General features: G+C 33.3%; 1 protein-coding gene across 1 annotated transcript; it reads right to left on the minus strand.

Annotated features, from left to right (window-relative positions):
- Positions 1–1,952: 1,952 nt before the first annotated feature.
- Positions 1,953–21,884, minus strand: LOC100377851 (MAPK/MAK/MRK overlapping kinase-like). Its single transcript, XM_006824778.3, has 12 exons — positions 21,715–21,884; positions 21,427–21,541; positions 21,240–21,329; positions 21,011–21,081; positions 8,508–8,586; positions 8,158–8,206; positions 7,648–7,826; positions 7,073–7,174; positions 6,406–6,582; positions 4,786–4,933; positions 4,140–4,352; positions 1,953–3,643 (listed from the first exon to the last, which is right to left on the minus strand). Exons 1-12 carry the CDS (start codon positions 21,719–21,721, stop codon positions 3,560–3,562), a joined length of 1,314 nt encoding a protein of 437 aa, XP_006824841.2. The 5' UTR covers positions 21,722–21,884; the 3' UTR covers positions 1,953–3,559.
- Between the last annotated feature and the right edge of the window lie 4,103 nt (positions 21,885–25,987).

Raw genomic sequence — 25,987 nt, forward strand, 5'->3', positions numbered from 1 at the left:
GAACACCACCCCCGGGATCAGAACACCACCAGATTCCGATTCCATTTCTGCTTACACACTTCGCAGACTGTCTTGTCATTTGCGATAAGGAACTATTTTAATTGTAGTTTCAGATGATATAGGTTATGGTACATAAAGCTATTTGTATGATATCTCCATGATATACCGACGATATAAGTTCCAACTGGTTGGACCTTAAAGGGCGGCAGTCGTCGTGCCGCGTCCTGTTCGATATGGGACTCAACGCGTGTAAAATACATTGTTTATTTACATGAAATTCGAACACGCGCTAAGCGACGACCACCGCGCTTTAAGTTGACTATAAATTGTGATACATGTACGGTGGTGAACCTGCTTAGAAAACATTTAAGTGAACCTGACGCTAGAGGGCGCGAATTATAGACAAGGTGTATTTTTGGGGTTCTCAAAATAATTTGTGCATAACAAACTTATCACAGTGCGGTGTAAATCATATCTCATTAGACATATCTAATTGACGACAGTGCATATAGTAAAATATAAAAAACTTCTGATTACTTAACATAGTTTTACAATATACTGTAGGATTGTCCCAACCTACATGATGCCCAGGTAAATCAAACTAATGGCCCACTAATGCTTGTGTAAGTTTGTCCCACAACAATGAAATTTAGTCTATTGCAGCCTCCACTGAGCACAGTCTCTCTATAGTGGGACTGACGGGAAAGGTATTTCAGGTAGTGGCAGTGCGTAATCGGAACACCAGCACTAATGACAATAAGGGGAACAAGGATGACTAATCGTGATTGGGTTAGCTCCTTGATAAGTGTTCTAATCAGCTGTCTATTAAATGAAATTATATTTTGAGATATTCCTACACAAACTGTCTGTTGGTCCTCCATGTGAGCTCCCCAACCTGGCTGTCTCTAAACGCCTGATAAGATGTTGGCGGTTGGTATCAAGGGCGGAGGTTGAAGAGCACTCCAACAACCAAGATGGATAATCCATTTCTAGAAATAGTTATTTCAGGGATGCCTCTCACGTCTCGAAAGCATTGAAATGTTATGGTGTACGCGCAGTGTTGCATGAGGTAGATTCAGAGCTATTACCGATGACATCATGTCCAACCATGCTCATGATAGAGTGTAGAGTGGTAGTCTACGTCATCAATTCAGATGTACACTGTCCGAATCTTTCGCAGTGTTTGTCAGATGGACAAAACACTGTATTCTGCATATCCATTTTCATACCTGGATCAGTCAGACATTGGGTGTGAATCAATTTACCGATTTCCTGCCCAGATAACTTGATCCAAGAATCGGGGTTGGCAGTATCTTTGATTTCTCCGAAGATGGTACCTAGAAAAGGGTAACTATATTACTTCACTAGTTCAAAATGTTTGTTGCAGAATGCAAGAGTTTCTAGGAAATCAAGGGTTGCGCTAATGGGAACATTTTCTGTTGAGGACTAGTCTCGGTGATACAAGTCTAGATTTGTCAAACACAGTTTTAGTAATTGAATAGTGATAAGAACTTCACTAAAGGTGAATGAAAATTATTAACCTTGACTGCGAAATTTGATAGTTCCTCACATGTAGCACTGTGCAAAATATTTGCATCAGTTATATGTTCTTTTCAGAAATATACACGTTTTCTAATAGTGTGTTTATTTCTGAAATGAACATACAAGTGAGACAATCGAGCTACACTAGTGACTGTGTATGACCGCTAACTGATTTCCCACAGGCGACAATTTAACTTTCAACAATTCATACCGGTAACATGTTTGTGTGCACGATGATCAATATAGAAAATCTAAATCAAATTAAAGGCAAGTTCACCGCCACCGCCACCACCACCACATCACATCACATCACCAAAGCGATCACTATAACGCCCATGATTTTCAAACTGTTTAGACAATTACTGTGGAATAATGTGAGAGAATAAAAAAAACTAACATTATACACCGCATACGTTTCCAAATAAAAATGTATTTAATGACTTCAACATTCCATACAATGGTTGCATAGTCATGGTATACTTTAAAAACAAAATGTACATAATGAATAAAGTGTAGCAAGGCACAGAGCGAAAAAGTACACCTCCAACCTCAGATAGAGGGCGCTTCATCTCTGGGACCAGTCAACTTGAAACCCATACCAAAGTAAAACTCAGAAGAGCTCCTGTACACTTTGTAAAAATGCTAGTTTTTTTATTTTATTTGTTCAATGTGACAATAAATGCAATAAATAATTCTGGATCTCAATGGAACAGATAGAATTGCCCGAAACATAATTTTGCACTTTCAGTACACAGAAGCTAAAATATTGTTAACTTTTAATTGTTTAGTAAATGTTTTTTTCTTTGACAAAAACGATTAAAACTTTAAGGACGGATCAAGATTTTCCATATTTCAGCTATTGTATCTGTACAAAAATATTTTCCAATACCAGACTACTGGTCTGCACATATTTAGCAGAACTTCATTTTCTGATCTTTGGCTTACCTTCTATATACAACCGTTTTTACCTTCAGCCATGATTTGTGTTCTTAACTGAATATATATAACTGAATTCTTGAAACTGAAGAAACAGTGCAATTCAAGATACAAGGAAGACTTCAGGGTCTTCCCATAAAAGTGCAACCTATTTATAGTTTGTGATCTTTTGCGGTATTTGCTTGCTTATATAATACCATGAAAATGATGTGAATTATCAGCAGCCATCTTGGCAAACAAAACAAAACACTTAATCAAATGCAAGTACACAAGCTCAATTCACTGAATCAAACATTTGACTCTCAGTACCGTCGCATTACAAACTCAGAAATTAGTGTTTCTAATGAAGGACAAGTTTAAAAACTCTGCCCAATAACTGACCTTGAAGACAAGTCTGATGAGCTCTGCTTGAGATACATTGAGTAAGATAGAAATTCTCAAAAGACTGGCAAATATAGTGGTTTATATGTAAATAACAAATTAATAGAAACCTGTAAAACACAGACATAATTCATTGAAAGGACGGAAAAAGTGAGAAATACTGTTTGAATATATTATTTGTGATGATAGTTGTTACTTAGATATCACTAAATCAGACTATTTTGTTTACAATAACGAGAAAGAGACACTGTCATGCTAAAAAATTTAAACAAAAACAAATTAAGCAGTCCTTGCCAGCAATGACAATACCAATTATAAAAAAAAAATCAAAACATCATTATACAGTATCTATATTATATTTATCAACAGAGGTAATAGCACATATATGTATGCGATAGTCAATTTTATTAAAAATATTTACAATACCAACAATTTTTTTTTTAAAACAATTCTATTACAAAAATAGATAACTCTAGATTCTACAATTTGAACGGTACATGATTGTAAATGTAAAAACCATGGAAAATTCATCAAAACCATATACTGGGGTTGCCCTCGATATGCTTCTACAGTAGATGTGTTTGTTTATAAAGCTTCACTGCATTCATGTAACGATAAGTGGCCACAGTCTAACCTCCACACTAAGGTGGCTGTACTCAATACAAATAAATCTTGTAAAACACCAAGTATGATTTGGTTATTAGAATCCGCCTTTACCACTTCTATCAATGGACGGCAGTTGATAGTGTCCGTACATGTTTTTAGTATGACTGTCATAAGTGGACTGAAAGAAAGCAAAAAAAAAAACTCATGAGCTTGAAATGAAAATTTTTGACTGCATTGTTGTGTTTCTCCCACAGCAATAAATTTCTTTTCCAATAAAATTCAAATACCGAGGGATACATAAAATATAAATATGATATGACTAAACCATAATCCTACGAGCCTACTTAACATCAACAGTATATATCTAGCATGAATCCTGTACAAGATGAAAATTTGTCAAAAATTTACTGAATTTTCCAGTTTCTCAACTAAACCACCACTACTTTTGTTTGTAACTCATAAATTTTATTGACTTCATAATTATCCATTATAAAAGACAATAAATAAACACATTCCAAAATTATATTATATGTTATATATGGCATTAAAAAAAACAATGCTTCCATTTTCTAATTCCATTGTACTTTTTACTGGTAAAACATCAGAAATGTGTAAATAGGAAAAGAAATTGCAAGTTACACAGAAAAATCGTGGCTAAAAAAGGACATGCATACCTTCTTATGATGGTGATGATGATGGTGATGATGCTTGTTGTAGTGAGAATTTGCAATACTAGGTAACATGTGATGATGATGTAATTTTGGAAACGTTGCAGGAAATGACGCTATGGGAAACGTTGTACTGTGTAGAGTTGCTGCCTGAGACACTTTAGGAAATAGACTACTGTGTTGGACATTGTCTACGTCAGATAATTTCTTTTGTCTCCTCTGAAAAAATGAAACAGTATTACATTTATATGTAAGTAATTGTGTAGATATCCTCTAAAAAAACTGACAAACTTATGCTGACTGAAGTGGTAAATGTCACCAACAAATCTATTTCAGTCGAAAAACTGTCTGTCAGTCTGTCTGTTCAATCACACAAATTCATCAAGCACCATTTACAAACCAATTTGAAAGAAATCCAAGTCATACAACACCTGGTCACTTTTTTTTATACAAGCCTGTATACTCTAAAAGCCACCAAATTTTTTATTATCTTTTTCATGAAAACCATTTTTTTTAACATCACCTACTGCCTAAATAACAAATTTTATTCAATTTTGAGACTAAATGTTCAAAAGAATGTGTCAACTTTTAGTATGAAAAGTTCTTTAATGAATCACTTAACAAGTCAGGTAATATAATTCTAAAAACTTACCCGTCTCCTATGCCTAGCATTTAATGGTAAATCCTTTGACATATGTGACTTGGGAATGTCTGTATTAGCGGAATTAGGCCTATCTTTGTTTGACTCATCTACTTTGGACGGCAGTTTAGCCATAGCTTGAACACGTTTTTCAGCATCTCTGAAAGATAATAATACAACATAACATTAAAATAACATAATATAGGACATACAGATATGTCAACTTTATCAAATCTCTGTCAAACATTAGAAAACTACTGCAATTAGTTTTCTAGAGTGCATAGCGCCCTCACATGGTCAAAAAGCCAAATTCTGACAGTTTATTGATAATTTAAAAGTTAATGGTTTAATACTAATATTTTTAAACCACTTTTAATACAACTTAGGACAATTTAATCTTGATTTGAGTAAATCAACAGAGTAAAAACAGAGTAATTAGCTGAAGAGAGTAGTAAAGCAAGGTCAGGTGATAAATCACTGACAAGTTGGTTGGGTACAATGTTTATGTATACATGTATATTGCCTACAATGAAAGACTTGAGTTAAAACTTGCAGAACTTCATCTTCAGTGCAATTGTTGGGTTGCTAAGAATGAGAGGAATCTGTACAATGTATTAAAGTTATTGGTGACAATATGTGTTATATAAATAACGTGACGTTAACGTCAATACTCTGCGATGTGACCCTCGACAACACCTGGCCATAACTGGCGATGGTCATGGTGCAGCGTGTGTTGTAAATTATGTGTATACAAATGATCTTAAACGCTGTAAACGTCACTATAGGTCTTGCATCGAACAAGACACGGTGCAACACGCCCACTACCCTGTTCAGCTCACAAACATATAGCAGTAGACTAACACCAGTACGAGTGATTTATTGTTCCTTGTACTGTAAAAATGAGAATTTTGTGACATTGGTTGAGTGAACGTGAAGTCAACCTAGACTGATTACAGCTTGAATTCACTCATTAGGTTTTTTTTTCTACAATACATTTCAACAAAGCTCAGAATGACGAAATATGAACAACACTTTAACCTTTAGACATTTGAAGTGGTGACCTAACCAAGACATTTTACAAATATTTAACAGCAATGGTAGTTGTCAAGCAGGAACGATCAGTCACTACTATAAAATAATTCCATTAGCCATAAATTTTAAAAGTATATAAAAACAAAAACGAAAAAAAAGAAAGATATATACATCGATAAATTAGTCAGTAAATACTGAAGAATACTTTATTTTCGCTTGGAATTTATTTTCGCTATTTTTCGCTGAAGGGATGATTCTGTGAAAATAAAATCCAGCGAATATACTTTTTTCCCCATATTTCACATTAAACTCATCAAAAATCAGTGAAAATAAATTTCACACAAAACGCCCAAAAAGCCTTTTCAGCAAAAATTAATTCCAGCGAAAATAAAGTATTCCACAGTAGCCTCAGAGTTGAACATATCATGTAGCATACCGATTTAATTAAGACGAATTTTCATGAATTTCATGAGGAATTTTGTAACTGTGAATATTTTCTGGGCAAATTTCTGTCTTTATGATTTGCCAGAAAATCATCAAATCGCAAAAATTCATAGAAGCGAAAATGTTTATGTATAAATGATATACAGCAAGTTTTACCTTAAATCTTTAAAATAAGGATGCCTTATAGCTTGCTTAGCTGATATTCTCTCATCAGGATCATATGTACAAAGCTGATATATAAGATCCATACACTCCTTAGACGCATGAGGTAGTAGTCTTTCTATACCAGACCCACTCTTCTGAGGAAAATTAAAATTCATTCCTCGGTTTTTACTGCAAATGAGAAAGTAAAAATAGATTATAAAAAATAAATAAGACTGTTCATCTAAAATTTAAATTTATTATCAATATTCAGGGCAGTTCATATTTCCACAATCAAGAATCTTCTCAGTTTGGTCATAGTTGTTAGTCAGATAATGTGTGCTGGTTTGATTTACACAGCATTTTTGAATGGCGATACTGATTGATAGTATGTTCAGAGGTGCTGGAGTTTAGAGATGCTATGGATCATGTTGGGATTTAAAATTATAAATGGAGCTCTTCATCATGAAGAGATTATGAATTCAAGTTGAAATTACCACACAGTCTCAGCAGACTAGTAATGCTGTGTGGAGAAGATATATGGGCTTTGTCCATTCACTCCTAGTCCACATTGCTTTATTCACGATTATTAACATAGCGAAGATGACATCCAAAAGCTAAGAAGAAAAAATAAATACAGGAAATACTGCCAATTTCTCTGAAAACAAGTATAGTGACTTACTTCCTAAGTTTATTAAGTACAGTGTTGTCAGGTGTGCCCATAATGTCATGGATTTTGGCAATTTGATCTACTTCATTAGAACCCGGAAACAAGGGATGTAAACTGAAATAAGAAAAAAATGAAATATTCAATAAATTCATATTTTCTCAATGATCACTGTAGAACTGAAAGGAGGAATGTGTATTGATGTACTGAGTATAGTAAAAGGGTTGATAATTTTAATTAAATTTTTAATTTCAACACTTTTTTTCACTCTAAAGAAGAATAAATTAAATTAACAGCACTCAAAAATCATGACTGCCTAGATAAATTTCCTTTATATACTTTTTAGAAATTTTGGCCTTGAAATTGGGAGCCTTTTAAATATTGAGTTCAATTACCATGTAATGAGTAAGTATAGATGACATAAGACATATATAAGAAGAGGTCATAGCTGATTCTCCGAACAAGTCTCTGACAAATGATGATAGATGATTAATGATAGTACCTAGATTCTTACACGCTACATGTGGTCAGTATACATCTCTTCCTAAAACATTTTGTATAACTTATCAATTCACATAATAGTGTCTTACCTCATTACTTCAAATATAACACAGCCGACGCTCCAAAGGTCCATCTTATAAGAATAATAGCCATCTGTAAGTAGACACTCTGGTGCACGGTACCACCTAGTTGATATGTACTCTGTGTAAGGAGGTTTCGAATAAACACTTCTACAGGAACCAAAATCAGCTAACTTTAATACTTCATCCTATTTGTGGCAAAAAAAAAAAAAAAAAGGGGTAAAGGTAATAAAAATTAATAAATATAATAAAATGTAATTTAACATTGAACAAATCAATATACATGTACCGTACAACACTATTCATATTCTGCCATCAGAATTACAAGAGATGACACAGGTTTCCTCAATTGTAAGAACCGTGTGAATTCAAGTAGCTATACTTTTTTTTCCTGCATGTAAAGGTTATTTACACAATACAACATTTGCTATCAATCGTTCAACGCCCCTATGTATAGCCAGACACTACTTGAAGAGTCACTGACAATCAATGCTCAGACTAACAAACACATCAACTCACTTTAATTAAAATATTCTCAGGTTTAACATCTCGATGAAAAATACCATTCCTGAAATAAAAAAATGAAGATATTAAAAATTTCCCCACACAGTAAGTATGTATGAAAATAAAGCTTCCAGGGACATTCACAGGAAATTAATAACTCAGGAAGGGGAAACTAAAAAAAGAAGCATATTGGCATGGTATAGGCAAGTATTCAATTAAACAATGTACAGAGGAACAGCACTTATGCTAACTAAGGAACTTGTCGAACACAGTGAAGCGGGAATTTATGTCACCTTTTGACATCATCTGTACACACTCACATTCACAGCGCATCTAGGTTTGATCTAACACTAATAAAAACTTACCGATGCATGTGATCAACTGATTTCAATAATTGATACATATAATTTTTTATTTTCTGTTCTGGCAAGTAATGTCTTCTTCCTGGCAATGAAAAAATAAAATAATATTAGGATAAATATTTTTTTATATATAGCTTGAGGAAAGATAAATAAATATAATGACTATACGTGTCATTTCTACTTGTTTTAGAAGGTTCATCGCAGGGAAAGAAGTGTTTTTGCAGGAAAGTAAATAAGAATAACAATTCACATTCAGAACTTGTGAAGTACTCTGTACTATCATAACATTGTTTTTCCAAGCATGACATTGAACAAAAGAAAAGCCATATGTCCCTGTTACACATTTTCCCCGAGATTACATACAGGTCCCACATGTCCATACAACTATATACATACAAGATACAAGAAGTTTGAAAAAAAAAATCATACAAACACATACATTTGTACATCAAAGTGATGTTCAGTTCCAAAGTTAAATGGCAGTCTGTCAACCATTGAATCACAAATGGTTCAACACATTATACTGTAAACCAAAATGATAGAAAATCCAAACCAGTGTTCCCCCTAGGTAAATTTGGCAGTAAGCAATATTGCAATTTTATTTTTATCTTGAGATACACCATAAATCAGGAGTATTTGATTACAAAATGTCCAGTAAAACTTCTCAAATGATGTGGAAAAAACACCTTTATAGGGAACACTGATCATAATTATCAATTTTTGACCAAACTATGTACCTGTAAAATACGAAAAATTATGCCCTGATAACATTACAGTACCGGGGGTAAATTCTATTTGTGAGTTACGTTAATACACAACTGTAAAATAGTTAGTTTGTCAAACTTCAGATTTCTGTTAATTTAAATTATTATTAATTAATAAGATAAGAATAATTATAAAAATCCTGTATATGACACACAAGTCAATTGTACCTTGCTGTGATTTCTGGGTGCTTTGTGCTATGTCCATTTAAAATAAAAAAAAGAAAAAAAAAACATTTATAAAAAAAAAATTAAAGCAAAAAGGTACATTGAGGCCATACAGGTATTTTTGGAATCGCTGAAAATACCCTAAGTCATTTAAGATATACATGTAGTACCATATCAGGAACACAATAAAAATTAATATGCATATGTTATGCATCAAACTGTTTTTGGAAATGATAACAATCAAGTATTACAATTAGGTAATAACGGTTCACTTTTAAATTGCAATTTTTGGCATTTTCTATATACCATAAATTAATCAGATAACAATGCATACACACATAGCAAGGGATCTACTGTAGCAACTGACCATTCACTGAAACTTTACAATCAAGAACAATCCAGTGACCTGGACACAGAAATAAATATAGCCATTGGCTGAATGAATGTTTGCTGAAGAACAACAAATGGAAAATGGCATAGATAAAAAAAATCGCCTGTAGCGTGATTATAAAACAGCCACAATTTGTAAGGTGCAAGTGTGTTGTCTTTGATAATAAAAAAAATAACAAAGAAACATACACTGCAGTGGTGCTGTTGGGGAAACTGGGATTAACTGATACCGATGACGTAAATTGATGTATCTACAGTTTTAAAACTGGTGAACTTTTATTCAAATCACTCATTAACATATATCAATTGTAAGATCACCACAGTAGTTATGCAGATTTTTGTTTAAACAGACAATGTATTTTAAATGCATTGTATATGTTACATGGAACCTGGTCAAAAAGAACGGCACACAATGCCATGACAGTCACTTTAATGTAAAAACAGTCACCGATATAAAGACCAGAAATTAATACCCACAATTAACGATAAGTGAAATAATGATCTCACTCCTGCTAATTAAAACTTGTTCTTTGCCTTTCATTACAATTGAGTTTTAAATAAATAAAAACCTGAATAGATTGTTGTGAGGATATAGTGCAGGACAGTAATAATGTTAATTATGCAAATGATGCTATTGATTTGCATGGATTGCTGGGAAAAAAATAAAATTTTGCAAATAAAGAAATTTTAGATTAGTCCAATGTATTCTCTAATTTTTAATTCAGATTTGTTTTTTTAAAATAATATGAAACAATTTTCAGTCGAAAGAATCAAATCAAATTTAGAGCATTTCGTTAGTTAAACTCATTTAAGCCCCAAAGTCAACTTCCACAAAATAGTTTTATTTATAGTCTGTTATTATCCACAGAAAATGTTGACGAAAAATTTAATTTTTTTTTCTCAAAACTAAAACCAATTCCTCATTTTGCTTGCCTGGACCAAAACTAAAATTGATTGAACAAATATTAAATAAATTTAGTCTATTTTGACAGAAAAAAATACAACAAGCTTTAAAGTTTAAAGATTCTCATGACCATTACAAGTAGCGCATTTTACAAAGAGCTTAATCATGTAATCTCGACTTGACTTGACTTGTCTGAATCTCATCAAAATAAATACTTCTTGAGTTATCAGTGGAACAAGATAGCACTTTAGCAGATAGCGTTTTGAGCTCTACACATGAAGGCAGTCATTTTAATTTAATTCAAATCATTCAATAATGAACAAATCAATCTATGGAAACAACAATAACGCATTCACATTCAAATAAGGTCAATTCAGTTCTTGTATTGGGAATGTAAAAAATACATGTTTTAGATACTCTCCTTTTATTATATGAATTTCAAATTGAAATACACCATATGAGACAAGTGCAAATAGTAACAGGTTTTAGCGGTACATGCCGATATTCAAAGTCCATGCAGGTTTTATTTGTAATATTACCAATATACATCATGTACACATTAAAAAAAATGCATATTTTATTTTGCAAAATTTAACAAGCAGCCTGTCGGCTGAAATAGCTCCACTGTTAGTAAAGCACATTTCAATTAAAGAACAGAAGATATCATTAGAAAATGAACAATATGTATAGTACCAATGCAATGGGACTTCAAAAATATCACTTTTCTCCAAAAAAGACAAAAATAATCATCAAAATTAAATAATTGAAGATATCACCATGAAATGAACAAATTTGAAAGTGGTCCACATGTAGTACCTATATATGTAATATCAAAGCAATCGAACTTACAGTTTTCAACAAGAAGTCGAAAATATCACTTTTTACCAAAAATGACAAAAATATTCACCAAACTTAGAGAACTGACGATATCATCACAAAATGAACAAATCTGAGAAAGGTCTACATGTAGTATCTATATATGTAATATCAAAGCAATTGGACTTGTGGTTTTTAACAAGAAGTTGAAAATATCATTTTTTACCAAAAATGACAAAAATATTCACCCAAATTAGAGAATTAAAGATATTATTACAAAATGAGCAAATTTGAGAGTGGTCTACATGTAGTACCTATATATGTAATATCAAAACAATTGGACTTGCGGTTTTTAACAAGAAGTCAAAAAATATCACTTTTTACCAAAAATGAATTGAAGATATCATCATGAAATGAACAAATCTGAGAGAGGTCTACCCAAGGTACATATACACTAAGTATCAAAGCATTCAGGCTTGTAGTTTTCAAGAAGAGGTCGAAAAAGTAAAACATTGACACGGACGACGGACTACAGATGACTGACAATCACTCATATGATAAGCTCAGCTCGACAAAGTCCACATCTACTGACAAATTAAGATTGAAAACCAATAACGGTGATCTACCCCGGTTGTATTCTTACATGTAATCTACCTGTAATAGTGCATACATACATACATGTAGTGATGTACGAGTTACGTACGCGAGACCTGAACATAAGTAACGACTAAGCTTGAGATACACGCATTAATCACTTTCATATATCCTCCAAATAGATAAGAAGCATGTTGACATTTATGGCAGTCTGTGAGCAGCCATATATGTCAGAATAATACATGAATGCATTCACTGTAAGGCTGTGGCAATTTGTAAGGAAATGGGGGACAACAATGCTCCAGCTTGAAGAGCCTCGACTCACTATGAAGATTGAATTTCTGCGTCTGCCTTTTGTGTTTGCTTCATTCTTTCCTTGGTGGACTGCTATCCCCTAGTAACTTTCCATTGTTAGGGTGCTAGAGATTATGAATACATACATTTATATGCAAGGACATTGTGACATTTTGGGTTCAACATGATTATCAATGTCCTACTTTATTTTGGAGGCATTTCACAATTTACACTAAAAAAACATAAATTCAGTGAGGCAGGTAACAATAACGACAATTTTTATCAAGTCAAATACCAATTTAAAATTATCCGAAGACAAATTTAATAAACGATAAAAGTGTTCAGAGCTATATTTACTTAGATGTTAATCAACATCTAATCTTGTGACTAACCGTGAAACAAATAAATGACATAACCAATGATACTTTATTATTGTCATGATATGATATGACATAAAAGAGAATATTAACATGGTGTTGTCTTTCTCAAAATCTGTTCACATTTTATCTCATCAAGACGACACCAACTGCAACAAATGGTTTGAAAGCTGCAATTAGGATTTTGTGAAGAAAAAAATTTGTTTAAATACTACTGAAGCAAAAAACATAATGGAACATATGGAAACAAACCACATAATATTATTTGAAACGTACATAAATAATTGATCAACCAAACCAAAGAGCCATTTTCGTAGAAAATTCCTCTATGCATTCTATTTATTTTTAATTAACCTATATGGATTGGAAAAATTATGCACCATATTCTATTTTATATTATCAAACAATTTGAGAAATATGAAAACTGGGGAGAAAAATAAGTTTGCATTGATGTGTTGACCACAAATTGATTGGTATGGGCATTATTTACTGTTTGACTCCTGAATGTGTAACAAGATATGGCATTTGTTATGCAAGCCTTGATGTTGTTTTATCGCCAGGTATATTGGATATCCCAATATTGATGGCCGGTTACTGTAATATATAGAACGGTAAGGCGACCTTTAATAAACAAATACTCCTTGATGCAAATACCGATAACACAATTGTCATACGCCAGTTGGACCGAGAGTTCAAAACCAAGATACAAACATCCAAATCTTGCTGAGATACATCACATTATTGTTCAGGTTTCCCTATTATATTTGTTCATCATATGTATACTACATGAGAACACGAAGAAGAAAACATTGTCTATGTGTATAACTTGTATACGCATTGAATTTCAGAAACAAACATACTCTATGTAGTTTGCCGACGCACATCGACAAAACATTCCGTCTTCTATCACAATTGTTAGCTACAATATAGGCAAGTATGTCAACTACTAATATGTTTGCTAGTTTTCAGCGCAGATTAAGATTGCTGCCAATCTTCACACTCAAGCATTGTATTAGTAATACACCTGTGTCCGGTGCTGGGAAACATGGAGTATTTTAATGATAACAGTTGCCTGTCTCTCTTTGATGCACTATAACCGCCAAGTTGAAAGCTGCCACTAATGTTTTTTAATATTAAAATTTCCCCCTTCCCATGAGGTTGAATATTCTGAATTTTCAAAGAAAAATTAAGACTTAGGCAGCAATTATGCACATATCTAAGGTCAAGTCGAAGCATGGGTGATCTATCTTCATGATAACAGTTGACTTTATCAGAGTAACATAGAACAAGAATAGTGCATACAGACAGAAATATATAGGTGTGGATGATAGATATGACGAGCTAAAAACAACACCCCCGGTTATCAACATAGGTGAGCTGTCAAATACACAATGACCTGCAGCTATATATCAGATCCAATTGAATCTAATGGGTGTGGTTTTCATGCTCCCCCCCCCCCCCCCAAGGCAATATAGTTCACTTGCCAATGGAGCAAGATAGTTCAAATTCACATCATAAATTAAACAAGGCTTAACCATAATCACGGTGGGATTACAACTTGAAGGCATCTAATGCTTTGCCAGGCAAATAGGTTTGTTTCCTGTCAACGTGTACATAGCCTAGTAAACAGGGAGTCACAGCTTTTTTACTATGCCACAAACAGAAGTTCCTTTGTTTTTTCTAAACTCGTATAATGACAATTTGATGGCAGCACTTTAGACAGAGTTGAAGAAAACTGTTTACATGGTTCTTGTGGTTGATCTTGTTAAAACAAAAATCTGCATCATTAACAAATTTCCTTTCGGCCTAAGGTGCATTAAATAAAAATAAACCTGCTGCCATAACTAGTTATGAGTTTCATTGAATTTTAATTTGCTTGGGCTATATTTATAAATAGTTTTACAAGCAGAAAGGTACACACCTACATAGCAATGCACAACGCTGGGGGAATACATCTAAAACAAGATGCTATTAGGAAATCTACGTTGACTCTTGTTTAAAGGAGTGGGCAGAACCAATTACATGCATTAATGACAGAACTCATTAAAAGTCACTAGTTATTTTTTTTTTTTTTGTATATATGTTTTAAAACACAAAAAATATATATATAATAGTACACCTTATGATAATTCTGAGTTAAATTAGAAAGTAAATATAGTACACTTCGATAATCTATAAATTTATTCATATGTAGCACACCGTTCAAATTTTGCTAATATAAAATATTGATTTACTCTTATATCAAAGATTTTATCATAATGAAATGCAATTGATTTTGTAGTTTCACCAATATACCCCTACCATGGATTCTGAACACTATGATATAAGAACTAAGGAATAACATAGGTAAGCCGTGCATTATCAGTACATATTTAACAACAATCATTTCTGACCTTTCCTCAGGAAAAGAACAAATGAACAATTGTCAATCCCTGCAGAATCTACAGGTGGTTGTTATGGTTACAGTGCATATTGACCCAATTAAAAATCGCATTGTGAAAAGAATCTCCTAGCATAGTGAAGTCAGCATGATCATGGTAAATTTAACACATCTCAATTCCTACTTAGACTATACCTTAAACGGCACGCAACATTTGAAAGTTCAAACCATCTGTCAAAATAAGTCACCTGTATTTAACACATAATTATACCGACACAAACAAATAAATGAAACAGACACTCCTTCGTATATTAGCGCAAAAAGCAAAGGAGGTGAAAACCTGGCTGGCTGCTACATACAGCATTTGTCCGTCATTCTTTAGATGACCAAAGTACTCAGAAGGTAGACACTTTGTTCATTAGCTTCACAGAGCTGATAACCATTACGTTGCAGGGAGCCACTTACTGATAAGCTTTTGTTATAAATTGTACATTTGACACGTTCCACTAATTTATACCTACATGTATTGTTCAAGTGATGACACACCGTTTATTTCCCACAAGAGAACATTGAATTCAAAATCAGGTAAAATTAAAGATGTTACAATTTTGTCATGTTTTCCTGAAGACAATTTAACCCCCCAAAAACCAAACATTTTTGATATGCTCGCCATGTAACTGAACAGGCTCAGTTTGAATAGACTCTCTGAAGTAGAAACAAGTAAAAGCTAGAAATGTAGACTGCTTTGTTGACACAATATGTGTTTTTTTCTACAAATCACATCTCGCTGAATGCACCAACCATGACACCTGCCAGTTGCCAAGACAACATGAGCCATGTTTATAATGCTCTTTCCCACATGGCAACAAAGGCGGTAGATGATCTTTGACAGGTTAGCTTGCACCAGCTCAGCATATTACTCACTTTAGGACTTAGCAATTCAAATCAATAGAATTGAATTTCACAATGGTGCCAGATAAGCACCTCTGTATGTCAAGCCCCCCCCCTCCCCCGAGGAACATTGAAGTGACCTATAAGTAGACCCTGGTGGCAGAGCTCTTGACCTGCGAAAATCATATAATAGAGAATCTATAGAATGTCACAGGTCTTTACCGACAGTCTTATTACAAGTAAACAATGAAATCAAATAATGCTCTTTGCATCATGGAGTCTAGCACAAACAAAACAGTGCATGATTGAATAACGCAATGAAGGAAATTATACCGATTATCACAAGTTTCAATAAGTTGACGTAGATTTTTATTCATACAGTACATATTCACCACTTGTGTTCAAACGATAAAGACTTTCCTGATTCAATTTACAGACACAAATGAGCAATGGGTGCAATACTGTATTTTTTCTATACACCTAGCTGTCATTATTAACATTCGTTATACAAAGTAATAATGATGGAGTGGCACAATAAATCATTTTAGTTTTGTTCACAAAATAATCATCAAAAGGACTAACAGAAAATTTGTCCAGAAGGAAATTATGATTTAATTTTTCAAAACAAGTAAATTTTCATTATAAAAAACCAATCACATTCATGTACATGTACAGGTGACCTATTTTTTTTAGTTCCACACCCATGCCCGTTCCTTTGTGTATGGGTTTTTTGGGTGACTACAATGCAACAAGGAATCGGTATACCTATAGTATAAACACCATAATTGGTCCATTAGAAGTACATGTGCTTAAGCGGTATATGTAAATAACCTATTAAAATAAAAATAAACGAGTTTGCTGTACTTATTGTTCCACCAGGTGTATCCATTACAACAAAGCAACTCGACTATTTACTGCCAGCTAAATACTAGTATGTTAGTCTGTTGAAAGTATATGGCTACCTACCTACATTGTAATTTCTTTTGGGAATGCAAGACAATTTAATTATTTGAATTGAAACATAAGTAATATTTTCTCATCATACATTTCAATTTTATCCATTTGATTTGTTTGTCTAAAATTGCTTGTGTTGTTTCATCAGTAGTGCTTGCTTCACTTGATTTGTGTTATAAAAAAAACATGTTGCTAGCATAGGTGCTACCTCATACGCAATCATGTGTTACAATAATGAAATGACTAACATTATTAATAAAAAATGTAATGTAATGGCCAGTGTCTTTATTTATTACTCCCTATGGAACTGAAATATCATTGAAATATAATAGTTACACTGACAGTAATTAATTAATTCAATTAATTCCTGTCACTGACAAATTTTCAACGTTAATTAATTTATTAATTAAATTGCGGCTGTACGAAAAGCTTAAATAGCTCTGACTCTTTCATCTTGTTATTACAGTCAAAATACGCAACTCACCATAGAAAGAGTTATTTAAACAAGCAGCCTGTTTGGCTGAGATAGCTCCGCTGTTAGCAATGCACATGGCAATTAAAGAACAGAAGATATCATTAGAAAATGAACAAATCTGAGAGAGGTCCACATGTAGTACCTATATGTATAATATATCAAAGCAATCGGACTTGCGGTTTTCAACAAGAAGTCGAAAATATCACTTTTTACCAAAAATTACAAAAATATTCATCAAAATTAGAGAATTAAAGATATCATTATGAAATGAACAAATCTGAGAGAGGTCCACATGTAGTACCTATATATGTAATATCAAAGCAATTGGACTTGCGGTTTTCAACAAGAAGTCGAAAATATCACTTTTTACCAAAAATTACAAAAATATTCACCGAAATTAGAGAATTAAAGATATCATTACAAAATGAACAAATCTGAGAGAGGGTCACATGTAGTACCTATATATGTAATATCAAAGCAATTGGACTTGCGGTTTTCAACAAGAAGTCAAAAATATCACTTTTTACCAAAAATTACAAAAATATTCACCAAAATTAGAGAATTAAAGATATCATTACAAAATGAACAAATCTGAGAGAGGGTCACATGTAGTACCTATATATGTAATATCAAAGCAATTGGACTTGCGGTTTTCAACAAGAAGTCGAAAATATCACTTTTTACCAAAAATTACAAAAATATTCACCAAAATTAGAGAATTGAAGATATCATTACAAAATGAACAAATCTGAGAGAGGTCGACATGTAGTACTTATATATGTAATATCAAAGCAATTGGACTTGCGGTTTTCAACAAGAAGTCGAAAATATCACTTTTTACCAAAAATGACAAAAATATTCACCAAAATTAGAGAATTAAAGATATCATTACAAAATGAACAAATCTGAGAGAGGTCCACATGTAGTACCTATATATGTAATATCAAAGCAATTGCACTTGCGGTTTTCAACAAGAAGTCGAAAATATCACTTTTTACTAAAAATGACAAAAATATTCACCAAAATTAGAGAATTGAAGATATCATCATGAAATGAACAAATCTGAGAGAGGTCCACATGTAGTACCTATATATGTAATATCAAAGCAATTGCACTTGCGGTTTTCAACAAGAAGTCGAAAATATCACTTTTTACTAAAAATGACAAAAATATTCACCAAAATTAGAGAATTGAAGATATCAACATGAAATGAACAAATCTAAGAGAGGTCTACCCAAGGTACATATACACCAAGTATCAAAGCATTCAGGCTTGTAGTTTTCAAGAAGAAGTCGAAAAAGTAAAACATTGACACGGACGACGGACGACGGAGACGGACGACGACGGACAATCACTCATATGATAAGCTCCGCTCGACAAAGTCGACAGCGGAGCTAAATATAAAGAGAACATATTTTATTACATTTTTATATTTAATTTTCACTATTCTAATTTACATGTACAGTGAAGAGAGTGAAGCAGCAAAGAGTTTAATCAAGGAATGATTTCTAAAAATACAATTAAATTATTTTACAATTATGTACAAGATTGATATTATATTAAAAAGCAGTTACACTAGATAAAACTATGGCAGATCCAATTTAAAACAAAATTTTAATACTAGATATCTATATTAATACCTACTACAAATTAATCATGCAGAAACATGTTAAGAGCAATTATTTGTTGAAAAATATATTCATAATGCTTTCATAACAAAATTATCTGTAAATTCAACATACGTTGGACAATAAAAATTACCTTCTGCTACATCATGGGATAATTATTTTTAACTAGGACAGGTATATTATTAGTATAAAATAGGAAATTTGTATTTCATATAAAATTTCATACAAAAGAAAACCCATATAATAAGCCATTCAAGATTCAAATACAGGCAAGGATTGATGATTTAATTATTAATGATTTAATTAATAATTTCACAGTTGGAAAACTTTTTAAACTGAAGATTTGATTGAATATGAAACAAGGACAAGAAGATACTGTCACACTGTGTTCATTTCAAAGCTTTATTTTGGGGCATTCTCTCAATGAAGAGCTCAAGTGAAGATAGATGAAGATGACGTGAGAAATATTCTTATTAATTTTAAACATTGCAAAAAAAAACATTGTGTTCAATTCATCTGATTCAAGGAGGTTTTTAAGATCAAATCATAACATTTCTCAGCGCCAATTTGCCAATTTAAGGGAACACTGGGACACTGTGTGAGTCAGAGTGTATGGTGGTTATGTGTTGTATGGATCAATGCTATAAAGTTAAATGAACCCAGGATTTAATTTAAATATCTATCAACCATAAACACTTTATGGCCATCTGCCTCATACTGATCAAGGTCTTCACATAAATAATGTAATAAAAAACAAACCGATCTAATACTAGTAAGGTAGCCAATATATAAAAACGATGCGTTTTAAACTGGCGGCATTGTTGTTGATCTGAGAATTCAAGAAAGGGCATCCTCGTAACAGGTACAAATGATAATAAAAGCAAGAGACAGACTGCACACAAACCGGTATGTAAATTTAGGTCATGAACCGACCATTCAAAAACTACATATTTAGTTTGTCTAGATTTTGACAGTCATAAATATATAACAGTAATTGTAAACACGCTTTCAGAGTGAAAAAAATCAGATAGAAATTTTGTAGATGATCATGTAATGTTTTAACGTTAGGAATAAAGTCTACCTACCCATAGCAGGGTTTATTTTCTGCCAAAAATAATTTGTTTTACAAGCCGACACTACACGAATGTATTTAATGTCATGTATGTAGCGTACGGACAGATTCCACCTTTCGATTTATTGATGTTTTTGAATCACAATATTTTTTCATGAAAACAAATGTGATTAGTCAGCAAAACTAAAAAATAACACAGAATAAAACGCGATGCTCGTTCACAGTGATAATCAATTTATGCTAATGGTGACTTGTATGTTTATGTACAGAACTCATTGATTAACTGAATAAGTGATGTTTCTAAAAGACAGTTATTGTGTTGTTTTTTATTCACTGCATATTTTCAATTCTACATAGCCTCATGTGTGTAAAAGAATTTTATTGATGAAACCAATGGAGACCATTGACAGCTCCCCGGTACTGTTTAACCAGCCGTGTGTTTAGATTTCTATTTCAACCTTGCCAACACTAACCAATAACAAATGTTGGTACAAATTTTCCTTAAATTAATTAAAGAATTTGGGAGGTCAAGAAGTAACTGGGCAGAAAACAGGTGATAGTATCAAGCTAGTCAGTGTGCAGGTTGTATACATTTTTAGATTTTTCAAATAATTATCCATAAAGTTATTTTCCTCTTTAATAATATAGTGTTTTTAATAATTAAATAGACTAATTTGGTGCAGGTAATAGATATTTCACATATATACATTTCTCTACTAAAAAAAGACGGAAAATATAAAATACTGTTTAGTAGGGGGTGATAAAAAATCTGATAATGTGATAATTAAACGTAGTTACATACCTCTAATTAGTTCATATATATTCATATCCATCAATTCACATATTAGTGCCAGTGTACCTGACTTCTTGTCACTGTAAATCGAGAGACGTAAAAGACGTGTTACAAACGGAAAAACAAATAGGCACAACCACAGTCCATTTTGGAGAGACTGTTGCACGACAAATTGGCGGTGGTGGTTCGCTGATAGCAAAGAAACAACACGAAAGGTAACCTTGGATTTTGTACTTACAAAATTACTTCTCGGAGTTCAAGAATATTTTGATGGGGACTTAGTCTTCTCATAGCCTGTATTTCCCGTAAATTGTTGACATGCTCAAGGCTAAAATAACAAATGAAAGCGTATATTAGAAACATGCAAAGTAAAAATACAAACTCACATGAACATATATCGTAAATTATGAGGGAATTTTTCTCACCTGTCGTAATGCTGTTTCATTTTCTTGCATGCATAGTACTGACCGTCTTTTATGTTTTGACACTTCAATACCTCAGAAAACGTGCCTTCGCCCTTCTTCCCCAGGATTCGATATTCTGTTGAAATAAAAATAACATCCATTGGTGACCAAGACTGTTTTTCGACGTGTCTAAATCAAATTACTTAGTTTGTTGTTCGCAGTTACGCTCGATGAAATGCGAAGCCTTGATTTGATTTCGGGGATTCCGCAAACGCAACATCATAAATAAAATCAAAACTAAATCATTACTTTGCATGGCTGATCCTGTTGCTACTAGACCATTGTGAAATAAAATCCTATTGAATCTCGGAAAGACAGTCTCCACATATCGGAACACAGCATATATCAGAAATGAACCACGACTTGTAAACTTGTCTGTCTCCCTAGGCGGCCATGTTTGATAACTTCCTATTTTGTGTGGGACTACATTTGGGAAAATCACTCTATTTACATTAGTGTATTCATACACTAGTCTCGTTTCAAAGCTTCATAGACGACATATTTAAACTCCTTTACAACAAATGTAAACATAACTATAATCATACAAAAATGTTAAGTCTAATAATTTACATAATGTATCATCAATAAATGACGTGCATGTGTGTGCTCGGGATCTATTTCCTGCATGCGGAGGGATAGTAAATATGTCACTGAGATTAGTTGGCCTATCGAAGAATAGCTTCTGTTCTGTTGCCAATGGTAACAGGACATATGCTTGACGCACGACGTGCAGATATCATCAGTCTTGTCAGCGTTTGATTTGACTTGTAGGAAACTTAGCTGTTACATTGAGCTCAGATATGCTATGAACATATGTATTTACTTATCATATGTTTACTAGCAATTTGTTGAAAATTAGTCATTTGATAGCGAAAACAAAATACTGACCACCACTACTTTGATTGTATGTCCCCGATGTTTGGAGGATTGTCCGGGGGACTGTGTATAAACGAATATACACACATCCATCCGGACTATGCCGGTGTTGGCGCGCGTCGAATTCAAATTCGGAAAAAATAAACAAGTGAATGCAGAAATAAAACACTAGCAGATTTCTTTATGTCATTGCTCACAAATCACCGAACTAGTTTATGCTTAATTGAATTAGGCTAGTAGCATACTCATAATTTTTGAGAAAGTTAGTCATAAATCGCATGACAATATTCATTGGTTTATTGTGTAAAATCGTGAAGCTAATATCTCACGGAACCATGGAATAGCATCTTTCGTGTGTTACAGTATTTCGAGAAATTCGTCCTAATATTTTTCAAAAAATGCTATTTTTAGAACAATTCCATAGAGCGAAATGTTAAAGAAAAATTTCATTTTTTGCGACCCAGATTTTGGGAACAATAAAAAGTACCCCATTATTCACAATATATAATATATCAGCCTATGTCACATAGGAACCATAGTAACTTGTGGTAAAAGCGTTATAATACTGACGAAATGACCACTATACACTATAAAATGCAAGTATCGCGAAAGTTAAGCTGGTGACCCCAACTTTTTTTAAATCAATATGGAAAATGAATAAATTATGGGTATTTTAAATCAAGAGTAGGCTTCTACCTTAAGTATTTTACTAGGAATATAAAGATATAATCATTATAAAACCTTACAAAACACCAACTGACCAACGACTACTTTGTGGCATTCATTTTTATTGGAGTGAATGTAATGCTATCTTTAAGAACCTGCAACATGGATTTGATATAGCTATATCAACGCGATATTACTATTAATGCTGATCTGATGGCACGATTACTAAAAATAATTTGGTAACCATTTTAACATGTTCAGTTATATAGGAGTTGCAACATACTTTGTGCAGTCTCTCCATGTTTTTGTGATCTCAGAATGGAAAACAAAAGTGTTTATAGAATAAATGTTTGAGGGCGCTGTCGGGTTAAAACACCATATCCACAATAATATTGCCACATGACACTGTAACAATATTGTTCACAAGAGTTATAGCAATATCGTTACCATGGCAACAATTAGATCAAATGCTATTTTAAAATTTCTGTGCAAAATGCATTTTGTTCGTACCTGAACGCCATCGCCAGTTGAACATGGATATCTATAATTGAGATTTGGTAAATAATCATGTTACCATGGCAATAAAGTACTAAGATCGGCGTGTTATATACGATAAATGCGGAGTTTTATGGAAAGACCAACTCGTCCAAATTTATTTTATTATCCACTAAAAAACGTGTGAATAACTTGAAAAAAAATACAGGTTAACACTTTCTAGCATGTCTTCTAGTTCCGGTAAATAAATATTTGTATATAGCCACCATAGATCATGAAACAACGAGAGAAAAATGACCACTGTACGGTTAGTTTTAACACAGTTCATTATGGGTTTTATTATTTGCCATAGCCAGAGTTTTGAGAAAGGTTAACGATGTACGCATGCGTAGAGACCTATTCAGTATGCGTATCCTTTTTGTGAGACCGATGAGATATAATTTAGTCGAAACCTATATATCTCACACCGTATGCGTGGAAGCACCATAACAATACTTAGTACTAGTGAGTATTTATATGGTTAGAGACATGTTTTAACTTTTATACTTCTTCCGGCACCTTAAACCACAACATAGGCTAACAACTGTAAAATGTTGTTATTATGTTAAGAAAATTGTACGTGACGCTAAACGAATATATATGACGTCATGCAACAAATACCACCAGTAGAAATTATCATTATATATCAAAGATAAAAAATAAACACCTAATCTAATCTAATATTAAAATGAAGGCGATGACTTGTTGAGGACACACATCCGGGGTCAAACATTGACTTACTATCAGCTAGTGAATAAAATAAAAAGCTAAAACAAACAGAAACACAAGTGATTCATTGTTCCATGAATTTGTTAAAGGGCGGCGGTTGTCGTGCCGCGTCCTGTTCGATATGGGACTCATAGCGACGTACACAGCGCGTGTAAAATACATTATTTGTTTACATGAAATTCGAACACGCGCTGTGCCAAGACCACCGCCCTTTAAACAATTTGAAAATGGTCATTGTTTTAAATCTTCTGTGTCGCCTGTCCATGATGAAAACCGTCCTTATGAGACCTTCGTTCAACCACAGTCCCTCAATAGGGACTGTGGTTCAACGAGTTGAAATGAACATGTTTCCAAACAGCGCCACCTAGTGTGTACACTACAAACAAACAGTAGTTACTCAATAACACATTGTCTGACGATGATTAGACGGAACAGCCTGACGAACCAACTATAAATAAAGATGTACTGCTACGCCGAATTTCAGGCCTACCCCTGATGATGGTAATGGTATATACACAATTTATTGACAGCGCGATTGGGCCTTGTTTTGACATTTAAGGTAGCGAGAGGGGAAACACAAGTTATAGTTTAATTGAGATTAGGATTTTCCTCGCCAGTTACTAAGCATGTAGTTATGGCAATGTATATGTTTTCAGAAAGCTGGGATATAACAGAATACGATCATATATGTTTTGTCTTAATATTTGTTCAAGGGATTAAGTTACGATCGTTCCCGTGAACCTCCTAAATATAATTTTTTTGCGGGATTGGCCGTTTTTGGGGGTTCCTTTTTTCTATGTTTCTGATCTTTTCACTGTTACGCACCGAATGCATCGCGCACAGTAAATTTGGACCAGAGATAAAGAAAGTACACAATATAATGTTTCTTAATCCGAAATTGTTTGAAAAATGTTTTTTCTTCAATCTTAGAACTGTTATATTTGTTATTATCTTTAAAAAAAAATAGCCCTCCCGGATGTTGTTATGCGTCATCAATGTGTGTAAATAAAACAAAATATACAAGCTACTTAACCGAATAATTAATTACATCTACGTCCGCATTATTACATCCGCATAGTACATGTACTGTTGCCTATTACGTGTACGACTACGTATTATACGTACTGATGAAAACGTTAAGGAATGGTTTTATAACGAATACACCAACAGTAGCTCCGTGCATGTTTTTCAAGTTAAACCTGTTCCGTACGACAATAACGACATATGTAGTCATATTAGATTCCGAGGTTTACAAGTTGCTTGATTATCACGTCATAATTCAGAAGTAACTAAGATGGCTACAAGCGCCGTCCCAATGTGTAGTGTTTGGTTATATATAGGGGTCAAGGGTCATTCCATAGAACGTATCTGGACTATTGGTTTTAAACGTTTACACCCTACAACACAATTCGTGCGTCATAATTCAGAAGTAACTAAGATGGCTACAAGCGCCGTCCCAATGTGTAGTGTTTGGTTATATATAGGGGTCAAGGGTCATTCCATAGAACGTATCTGGACTATTGGTTTTAAACGTTTACACCCTACAACACAATTCGTGCGTCATAATTCAGAAGTAACTAAGATGGCTACAAGCGCCGTCCCAATGTGTAGTGTTTGGTTATATATAGGGGTCAAGGGTCATTCCATAGAACGTATCTGGACTATTGGTTTTAAACGTTTACACCCTACAACACAATTCGTGCTGGATGCGCTGAAT

This window comes from Saccoglossus kowalevskii, chromosome 2, assembly GCF_978046115.1.
Source record: "Saccoglossus kowalevskii chromosome 2, keSacKowa6.1, whole genome shotgun sequence".
In the NCBI taxonomy this organism is placed as follows: domain Eukaryota; kingdom Metazoa; phylum Hemichordata; class Enteropneusta; family Harrimaniidae; genus Saccoglossus; species Saccoglossus kowalevskii.

What these genes read in the sequence shown, in the direction of transcription:
- LOC100377851 (XM_006824778.3), bottom strand. An exon ending in TCAGTTGATCACATGCATCG is followed by an intron (nt 8,207 to 8,507) that starts GTAAGTTTTTAT and finishes TTTTTATTTCAG; the next exon opens with GAATGGTATTTTTCATCGAG. An exon ending in ATCATCACCATCATAAGAAG is followed by an intron (nt 3,644 to 4,139) that starts GTATGCATGTCC and finishes GCTTTCTTTCAG; the next exon opens with TCCACTTATGACAGTCATAC.